A 10236-nucleotide genomic window follows, 5' to 3' on the forward strand; every position below is an offset into this window, starting at 1 on the left:
CGTAGATTTAGTACATTTTCCACTCAAGGTAGTTAAGAACACAAGAAATAGGAGCAGGACGAGGCCATTCGGCCCCTCGAGCCTGCTCCGCCATTCAATAAGATCATGGCTGATCTTCGACCTCAACTCCACTTTCCCGCCCGGTCCTCATGTCGTTGCCCCGAGGTAGTGGGCCCTTCCCTTGTTGTGGAGAGTCTCCCGTGTATTGCTGGACGAGAAGGCGGTGATAGAGGACATTAATCCCTGCAGACAACATTACCGTCGTAATGTAGCAAATGCAGACGCCATTCTGCACCGGCCATGTCCCCTCAAGCAGCGGAGTTGATTGAGGGAGGAATGTTGGCCGGGACACCGGGAATACTCCCCACTCTCTTTTCTGGGATCTTTTAACATCCACCAGTGTTAACTGTATCCATATGATTTACATCAATTAGTGTTAATTGTATTCAGATGGTGCGTATCAATTGGGGACTCCATTTATATGAGAGCTTATCTAGGGGATGGATTGGGTAAGGTGGATCTCGGTGAATAAAGGCTTGGAAGCAACTGAAGATCAGGCTCTAATATTCTATCCTTCACCACCGGGCTATCCAATTGTTACAACCAGAACCACTTGAACAGACAGACTCACCAAGCTTACTTCAATAGCACTTCCCCAGTGTTTCCCTGCAGTACTGGACCCCTCCCTACCCCAAATCGTAAGAGACAGAAAAATGTAATCCCCTGTCACCGCATCCTATAGCTGCACCACATGGAACCCCAATGCGGGCCCCCCAAATTACCAAATCTTCTGTCCTTCTCCCCTGAAAGTACTTGTAAATCCTGCTGTGGTGGATTTACAAGTGGTAGCCAAGGGCCCTCCACTGCCTCGCCCAAGAGGGCATTCTTCACGTGTAAGCCTAGGCAGTGCGGCGCTGTCCGGCTATTCGACTGTGGGGTGCGTCACGTCTCCAGAACAGGATCGGGCTCAGCTGCCTTGACACTCACTGTTTGGACTCAAGGATGGGCAGGGCAGGGGAGGGGGGAGGGGAGATTTAAAAAAAAACTCCTGCTAATGGATTAAATACGGGAACGGTGCAAGAGCTGGACTCACCAGGCCCGACGTCAGCATGTGACTAATAACGACGGCCGCCAGCGCCACCCACTTCCTCTTCTCGCACGCGTCAAAGAAGACGACGCCCCAGAACGTGTGCAATAGAACCAGAGCCATGGTGAGGAAAGCTGTAGAGAGACAGGAATCATCCAGTTAGAGGAGAATGTGTTTTTTTTGTTCGTTCATGGGATGTGGGCGTCGCTGGCGAGGCCGGCATTTATTGCCCATCCCTAATTGCCCTTGAGAAGGTGGTGGTGAGCCTCCTTCTTGAACCGCTGCAGTCCGTGTGGTGAAGGTTCTCCCACAGCGCTGTTAGGAAGGGAGTTCCAGGATTTTGACCCAGCGACGATGAAGGAATGGCGATATAGTTTCAAGTCGGGATGGTGTGTGACTTGGAGGGGAACGTGCAGGTGGTGTTGTTCCCATGTGCCTGCTGCTCTTGTCCTTCTAGGTGGTAGAGGTCGCGTGTGGGGGTGTGGGCATGGGGGTGTGAGGGTGTGCCTTTGCACTTGTAGAAACTCTCTCTGTGGGACAGGCTTTATTTACCATTCAGCACCAAAGCTTTGAGGGGCGGGAGACCATATTGCAAATTCTGATTTCTTCGTTCTTGGGGATGTGGGCGTCGCTGGCAAGACCGGCATTTATTGCCCATCCCCTAGTTGCCCTGAGAAGGTAGTGGTGGGCCCTCTTCTTGAACCACTGATAGCAGATTGATACAACTGAGTGGCTTGTCAGGCCACTTCAGAGGGCAGTTAAGAGTCAACCATGTTGGTGTGGAGACTGGAGTCACATATAGACCCAGGTAAGGACGGCAGGTTTCCTTCCCTAAAGGGACCTTAGTGAAACCAGTTTTTCTTTTACAACAATCCGACAGCTTCATGGTCACTTTTACTGAGGCCATATTTTTATTTCCAGATTTTTTAAAACCGAATTTAAATTCTCAATCTGTCAGGGGTGGGATTTGAACTCACCTTCTCTGGATTAGGCCACAGAATTACTAGTCCAGTAACATAACCACTCGTGCCAATATGCACTCCCAATTGCACAGAGTTCCTCAGTGAGTAGCTGAGCATACAGGCCGGGAAAGTCCCAGGACCAATCCTCAATTAGCTGATCTCAATCACCAGGCCCGACGTCAGCATGTGACTAATAACAACAGTCGCCAGCACCACCCACTTAGCTGATCTCAATCAGGGCAGCAACTGGGCTGCTGCGATTGTCCCTAGGTTAGAGAGGGAGGAATATTAGCCAGGGCTTCCCCTCCCAATTGCCGTGCAGTGACCCCTGCGTGAGGGATGTCCGGTGAGGGCAGGAGGGGACTCGGCTACAAGGTGTGGCCCCTTCCCCACCCACGGTCGAATATCATGCTGACACTCGCTGCCTGAGGTCGTGCCTGAAGGACAGTCACGTGGGCCGGCTCCTGGAGAGTTCCGCCCATGGAATGGTCCTGCAGCCAGAGTCAGTCCCTTCAGGAGAGAAGGGGAGTAAATGAAAGAAAGAAAAAAAAACTTGCATTTCTATACTGCCTTTCACCACCACAGGATGTCCCAAGGAACTTTAGAGCCAATGAAGTACTTTTGAAGTGTAGTCACTGTTGCAATGTAGGAAACGCAGCAGCCAATTTGCGCACAGCAAGCTCCCACAAACAGCAATTTGATAATGACCAGATAATCTGTTTTTTTTTTAAAAAGATGTTGGTTGAGGGATAAATATTGGCCCAGGATACAGAGGAGAACTCCCCTGCTCCTCTTCGAAATAGTGCCGTGGTCCACCTGTGAGGGGCAGACGGGGCCTCGGTTTTAACATCTCATCTGAAAGAAGGCACCTCCGACAGTGCAGCGCTCCCTCAGCGCTGCACTGGGGAGTGTCGGCCTGAATTATGTGCTCGTGTCTCTGGAGCGGGGCTTGAACCCACGACCTTCTGACTCAAGAGCAGAGAGTGCTGCCCACCGAGCCCGGCTGACACCTAAAATTAAACCACGCGCCGGAATCGAACCAGCGACCTAAAGATCAAAATAGTGGAAGGACAGGTAGCACACGACAGAACATTGCCGTAATAAGGATACCACACAGGTCCCTAGTTCCACGTCGCTACCATGCAATCTATGCTCGTGTGGATCCCTCAGTTTACTCTACCCACCTGAGGTAAGGAAGAAGTAGGGTGACTCTCCGTGAATTCCCACCACGCCCGGTCCCAACGAGTCGGCCAGAATGTTGATGACGGAGAAGGCGCCACTGATGACTCCGAATGCGAGACCTGAAACTACGGAGAGAGCGAGAAGTACGTGAGGATTTGACGAGCTACCAGGCACCTCGCTCAGCAAGCTCGGAAAATTCAATCCCAACCTGGGGAATGGGGCCACCCACTGAAATGGCACATTTCAATCTTTGATTCCAGTGAAGGTCTGGCATCTGGTCCTTCCCAGAGAATCTAATCTTCTCTCCCCTTTGTCCTTTACCCCTCGCCGGCAGTGAATACTCATGCCCAAGAGACCAATTCTTTAAGCGTGAGCCTAGATGATGAGTCAGCAGGACATTCAACTGCACCAAGCATCACAGCCAAGCCCCATCTTGTCCTTGGGTGTGGGAACCCCGGCTAATTTTCTCCTTCCCTAGCCCAAGGACACCAATGCCAACTGATGTACCCCCACCGACGCCCCACTTTAGATCAGGTAACTCAGCAAAGGCCAGGGGTGGTCTGTATTTTAAATCTGAGGCGTTGCCGGTCCAGGAGCCAATGTAGGTCAGCGGGCACATGGGGTGACGGGTTGATGGTGCGAGTTAGGATACGGGGCAGCAGAGTTTAGGATGAGCTTAAGTTTACGGAGGGTGCAAGATAGAAGGCCGGCCAGGAGAGCATTCGAATAGTCGAAGTAACAAAAGCATGGAAGAGGGTTTCAGCAGATGGGCTGAGGCAGGGAGGTGGAGACGACAAATGTAATAGTTTTAAAATAGAGGGCAGGATAGAGTTGTGAGGCTGTGGAATTCATACCCAGGGTTAGCGGTTGAGGCAGATGCTGAGTCAACATTCAAGACTAGATGAAGCAAAATGGGATAAAGGGAAATGGTAGCAGGGCGGATAAAAGCAATTAGAACTATTTGCTTGTGTGGAGGGTAAACCCCGACACTGACTGGTTAGGCCGAGTGGCCTGGTTTCCGTGTTGTGACTTCTATGGGCTGTAGGTTTCTTTACCATATGCCATCTGGCCAATGGAGATGGGCGACCTTCCATCTTCACTTATCGCTGCGAGGCCTTGGTCAGCTTTCCTGCGGCAGAAAAAAAAACACATGGAAGATTCTTGCGCTGTCATTTCTGGTGCGCGGAATGCGCTCGTGCTAGTGGCTGCTGAAACACAGATGCTCTGCGCACTAAATTCTACAGCCTCAGGACATCCCAAAGCACTTTACAGCCAGCAAAGTACTTCTGAAGTGTAGTCACTGTTGTAACGTAGGGAAACGCAGCAGCCAGTTTGTGCACAGCAAGATCCCACAAACAGCAATGAGATAATGACCAGATAATCTGTTTTTTTTTTAAGTGATGTTGGTTGAGGGATGAATATTGGCCAAGGACACCAGGGAGAACTCTCCTGCTTGTCTCCCAATAGTACCATGGGATCTTTCACATCCACCTGAGGGCACACCAGGCCTCGGTTTAACATCTCATCCGAAAGACGGCACCTCCGACAGCGCACCACTCCCTCAGTACTGCACTGGGAGTGTCAGCTTGGACTCAAGTCTCCGAGCTGCTTGTAATGCGCGACGCGGAACGCACGCAGTGAATTTTCAGCCAACGCTAAATCGAACGAGCGGCCGGTTCTAACTTACTTGAGCAGCTTGTAATACGCGAAGCGGAAGGCCTCTTGAAGAAGCACGGAGACCGCAGCACCCATGATCAGCAGCCCGTGCTGCAGACTGGGGTTCTCCTTGTTGCTGAGCTGGACTGCGATGAACCATAGCAGCGAGGAGAGAAGCAGGGACATCAGCCAGAAGAATGACCTGCGGGCAAAGAGGGCACCATTAGCAACAGTAACGGTAACAGCCAGGAACCCTAAGGCTGTTATGTACTTGCTGCGATGAGAACTGCTTCAGGGTAAAACAAGGGGAAAAAAATTAAATTAGCCAAGGTTCCTGCTCCTGATTGCTAATCCACGTACCCTTGCTGGAAAGCACCTGCGCATCCCAGTGCTGAAGGAGTTCAGGATCAGGCTCGGATGTGACATCCCATGTGGTGGAACAGCATGCCAACACTCATTGTCTGATCCCTGTGAAACTGTGGCCTACCAGAGAGAAAGATTTGCATTTATATAGCGTCTTTCACGACCTCAGGATGTCCCAAAGCACTTTACAGTCAGTTAAGATGTAGGAAAAGCAGCAGCCAATTTGTGCACAGCAAGCTCCCACAAACAGCAATGTGATAATGACCAGATAATCTGTTTCAGATGTTGGTTGAGGGATAAATATTGGCCCAGGACACCAAGGAGAACTCCCCAGCTCTTCTTCGAAATAGTAGCCGTGGGATCTTTTACGTCCACCCGAGGGGGCAGCCGGGGCTTTGGTTTAATGTCTCGTCCGAAAGACGGCACCTCCGACAGTGCAGCACTCCCTCAGTACCGCAGTGGGGAGTGTCAGCCTGGATTACGTGCTCGACTTCTGGAGTGGGATTTGAACCCACAACCTTTTGACTGTAATCCATGGCCCTGTGCCACTCTCACTTACCAAGGATCAACAGCAAAGGAGAGGAGAAAAAGAACTAAATTTCTTTTTAAAACTGTTGCCGGTGACAACAGTGCAGCTGAACTGGAAATCAAAAATGGTTCTGTGGTTTAGGCAGTAGTTCACCACAGTTAAGTTCAAAGTGACTGAGTGCAACCTGAAAGAGGAATGAGACAGAAATGACAAGCCACAAACCAGAATGACCACAGAATAATTTGCATGTTCACATTAACAATCAGGAATAGAAACTCTGATGATTCTTGTCCTTCTATCCCAGAAGTATTAAAAGATCAGCTAACTCAGCCTAGAATGGGGATCAAATGCGGGACCTTCCTAGTCTATATAGCTCAGTGGGCAGTGAATTATATAAAAAAACGTAATTCCCTATCTCTGTAACATATGAAGTCCCACTCCAGAGAACACAAAATCCAGGCCGACACTCCCAGTGCCGGTACTGAGGGAGCGCCGCACTGTCGGAGGTGCCGTCTTTCGGATGAGACGTTAAACTGAGGCCCGTCTGCCCTCTCAGGTGGACGTAAAAGATCCCATGGCAATATTTCGAAGAAGAGCAGGGGAATTCTCCCCGGTGTCCTGGCCAACCTTTATCCCTCAGCCAACATCACTAAAACAGATGATCAGGTCATTACCTCATTGCTGTTTGTGGGAGCTTACTGTGCGCAAATTGGCTGCTGCGTTTCCTACATTACAACAGTGACTACACTTCAAAAGTACTTCATTGACTGTGAAGCGCTTTGGGATATCCTGAGGTCGTGAAAAGTGCGATATAAATGCAAGTTCTTTCTGTCTTTTACACTTTCTTACTCATTTTAATTCTAATTTAAACAGTATTCAAATTATTAAGAACATATATATATATAAAAAATAGCAGGGACTGCACCTAAAAATATATCACCTGGGGGCAGGGGGGGGGTCGACACTGAGAGGGAACCTCACGGAGGTACATATAAGTGGCACAGAAAGAGGTAAATGCAGAACATGTTAACCATGACCGCAGGACAATGCTTTGTCCTGCCATTTAAGGGAGAGGTCCCCCAGCATGACCCAAGTGGGGGAATCGTGCGAACGAGCCCAAGGCTTCAAATTCCCAGTATTTTCCACATCTGACCCACCTCATTCTCTCACACTCTCCCAGCTCAAACTGTCAAAAGGCAAAAATGAGGGACTGACATTAGGAAGTCCTTCACATGAAGAATGATCATGTGGAATAGACTCTGGGTCAGAAAGTGTGGCAAAAACCCTGGAATTATTCAAGGAACTGTTGGATAGTGCATGGGTGAATGAGCTGAATAACCTTCCTTATCTGTGTGTACCTTGTGATATTACCTCAGGATCTCGCTCATACTTCAGATCTGATGTACAGGATCATAAAATACCCAAAATCATATCTTTGTACTTTGTTCCTCTCGCTCCACTTTATTCAAACTTCAAGTCTAAACAAATAAAAGATGTTGAATTCCCACCGAGTACAAACAGAGGACCAGACAACACTAACACATTGGTCACTTTGTCATTATAATAATACTTGCAGGACTGTGGGGAAAGAGCAGAGTGGAGTGGGCCTAATTGGATAGCCCTTTCAAAGAGTCGGCACAGGCACGATGGGCCGAATGGCCTCCTTCCATGCTGTGTGATTCTATAAAGCACATTATATTGCTCATACCTCTCAGGATTCACACAAAGAGTTACTCTGAAGTGCCATAACTGTTGCTATGTAGACGGTTGTTGCTCACAGCAAGATCTCACAGACAGCAATGATAAAAATGACCAGTCAATCTGTTTTTTGGCGGTGGGAGTTTGAGGGAGGAAGACTGACAAGGACTATCTTTCCTTTGAATAGGGATCTTTAACCATTTGCCCGAGCCTTGGATTTAACAGTGACTTCCCGCGCACAGATGGTGATGGCTGAGCTGCAAAGAGTGTGGACACAGCCCCGGTCTGTGCCAAGATCCCAGCCGGACTGGCAGTAGCAATCGCTACGATTGACCTCGGCCGTCCTAGGACTTGGGCCCGGGGGGGGGGCAAGAAATCAGCCCAATCGCCTTTGACTACCCTCCAGTGAGCAGGGGAGCTCTCCCCGGTGTCCCAGGGGCGATATTTAGCCAACATCACTAAAAAAAAATGATATTGCTGTTTGGGGGACCTTGCTGTGCGCAAAGCGGCTGCCTCCTCGCCTACATCACAACAGTGACTCCAATTCAAAAGCACTTTGGGACGTCCGGAGGGTCGCGGAAGTCGCTATGCAAATGCGACTTTCACGACCCTTTCTTTCTGGCTGAGAAGTCAAAAAAACGCCCCCCACAGTCAAATAGCCCACTGAAGACACACCATCTAGGCTCACGGGGGGGGGGGGGGGCAGCTGGTATCCAAGCATCTTTGACCCATGGGTGAACTTGGTGCTTTAAGAAGAGATTTTTTTTTTTGGCCAAACACTCCCCTCCCCCCTCCCCTTTATGAGGTGACCATCCCTTTAAATCTTGGCCAGAGCGATCCAGGCGACAGAGGCAACCACCCAGGGACTTTTTTCTCGGCCTTACCGACGGACGGTGGAAGGAGGGAGCGAGTTTCAAGCTCCACACCCTTCCCCGGACACACTCACCCGGCCACCAGGATGATCACCCTCAGCGGGTCGCCGGCCACCGTGAACAGCAGCAACGCGAAGGCCGGCCCGAAGGCGATGAAAGTACAGCCGAAGAAAACGGCCGCGCTCATTTTGACGGCGACCCTGAGAGAAACGGCGAGGAAATAAACATTTAATCTCCGATCTTTACACAAGTGAGGAGGGAGGGAGGGGAAATAAACGAACAACTAGAATAAAAGTGCCTCAAACTCCAACCGCCGCACGCCGCAACCCAACTTGGTGGGGGGGGGGGGGGCGGGGGGGAAATCGGCGTCGACGACGAGGGAGAAAGGGGGCGGGAGGGGGAGAATGATTGACGCGTCCGTCAGCCAGTCAGATCGAAGACGGCTAAACACTCTGGCCAATCGGATGTCGGAAGGAGGGCGGGGCACCAGCGTATCAAGTTAGGTTGCGCCCCTTCAAGCCCCGCCCTTCCACTGGAGGGGGAGGGAGCCGGTCAAATGCATCTACGCATGTGCAAACTCGCAAAGCGTTCTGGGACTTGTAGTTCCCCCCCCCCCAAAACCTTCCTGCTCCATAGACAAAGGCTAAACTCCAATTGCAGGCTGGTTATTATTTTCCTTGCTTATGTATAAAGAAATAATATTTGTTGGGTGAGTGTTTGGTGTAATATTTTGCCACGTAGAACAAGGAAGGTCCCCGCTTCAATCCTGACCCATTGACACAGCTCTATGACTGAGTTAAACAATAATTTGCATTTATGCCTTTAGCAGGCGCTTCGCAGGAGCGATTATCAAACAAAATTTGACACCGAGCCACGTAAGGAGATATTAGGACAGGTGACCCAAAACTAGGGTTTAAGGAGCATCTCAAAGGAGGGAGGCGGAGGGAATTCCAGAGCTCAGGCACGAGCCGGCTGAAGGCACGGCCGCCAATGGTGCGGCGATGAAAATCAGGGGCTCGCAGGAGTCCAGAATTGGAGGAGCGCAGAGATCTCGGAGGGTTTTTTAAAAGTTCATTCATGGGATGTGGGCGACGCTGGCAAAGCCAGCATTTATTGCCCATCCCTATTGCCCTCGAGAAGGTGGTGGCGAGCCGCCTTCTTGAACTACTGCACTCCGTGTGATGAAGGTAGGGAATTCCAGGATTTTGACCCAGCGACGATGAAGGAACAGCGATATATTTCCAAGTCGGGATGGTGTGTGATTTGGAAGGGAACCTGGAGGTGGTGTTGTTCCCATGTGCCCGATGCCCTTGTCCTTCTAGGTGGTAGAGGTCGTGGGTTTGGGAGGTGCCGTCGAAGAAGCCTTTCCGAGTTGCTGCAGTGCATCTTGTAGATGGTACACACTGCAGCCTGATGCTCCAACACAATGTGCTGCAGAGTGCATGCCTGAAAGCTGTCTTCTACATACCTGTTGCAATAGAGTCCATAAATTCTTTTAAATACAGTTGCTTTGAACAGAGAAATATAAACAACGAAAGGAGTTGCATTTTTATAGCACCTTTCACAATGTCCTAAAGCACTTTACAGCCAATTAAATACTTTTGAAGTATTGTAAATTAGGAATTGCAGCCACACAGCAAGGTCCCACAAACAGCAATGTGATCGTGACCAGATAACGTCAGGTTTTGGTTGAGGGATAAATAACGGCCAGGTCATCGGGGAGAACTCCCCTGCTCTTCTTCCAATAGCGGCCGTGGGATCTTTTACGTCCACCCGAGAGGGGCAGACGAGGCCTCGGTTTAACGTCTCATCCGAAGGGCGGCATTCTCCGACAGTGCGGCGTTCCCTCAGTGCTGGCACTGGGAGCGTCAGCGTGGATTACGTGCT

General features: G+C 50.2%; 1 protein-coding gene across 3 annotated transcripts in view; it reads right to left on the bottom strand.

The window, feature by feature from the left end:
* Positions 1-8709, bottom strand: part of LOC137306628 (gamma-secretase subunit APH-1A-like) — a 14140-nt gene extending 5431 nt beyond the window's left edge. The window contains exons 1-5 of one of the 3 annotated variants that reach the window (XM_067975942.1): positions 8424-8709; positions 4919-5089; positions 4287-4360; positions 3234-3356; positions 1094-1221 (exon numbers count right to left, since the gene is read on the bottom strand). In XM_067975942.1, the coding sequence (XP_067832043.1) occupies positions 1094-1221; positions 3234-3356; positions 4287-4360; positions 4919-5089; positions 8424-8536 (609 nt within the window). In that variant the 5' untranslated portion in view covers positions 8537-8709. Of the gene's footprint in view, positions 1-1093; positions 1222-3233; positions 3357-4286; positions 4361-4918; positions 5090-7487; positions 8017-8423 lie in introns of those variants that run through there. The other 2 variants (XM_067975941.1, XM_067975943.1) reach the window with 2 other exon arrangements.
* Between the last annotated feature and the right edge of the window lie 1527 nt (positions 8710-10236).

Source organism: Heptranchias perlo, chromosome 44 (genome assembly GCF_035084215.1).
Source record: "Heptranchias perlo isolate sHepPer1 chromosome 44, sHepPer1.hap1, whole genome shotgun sequence".
In the NCBI taxonomy this organism is placed as follows: domain Eukaryota; kingdom Metazoa; phylum Chordata; class Chondrichthyes; order Hexanchiformes; family Hexanchidae; genus Heptranchias; species Heptranchias perlo.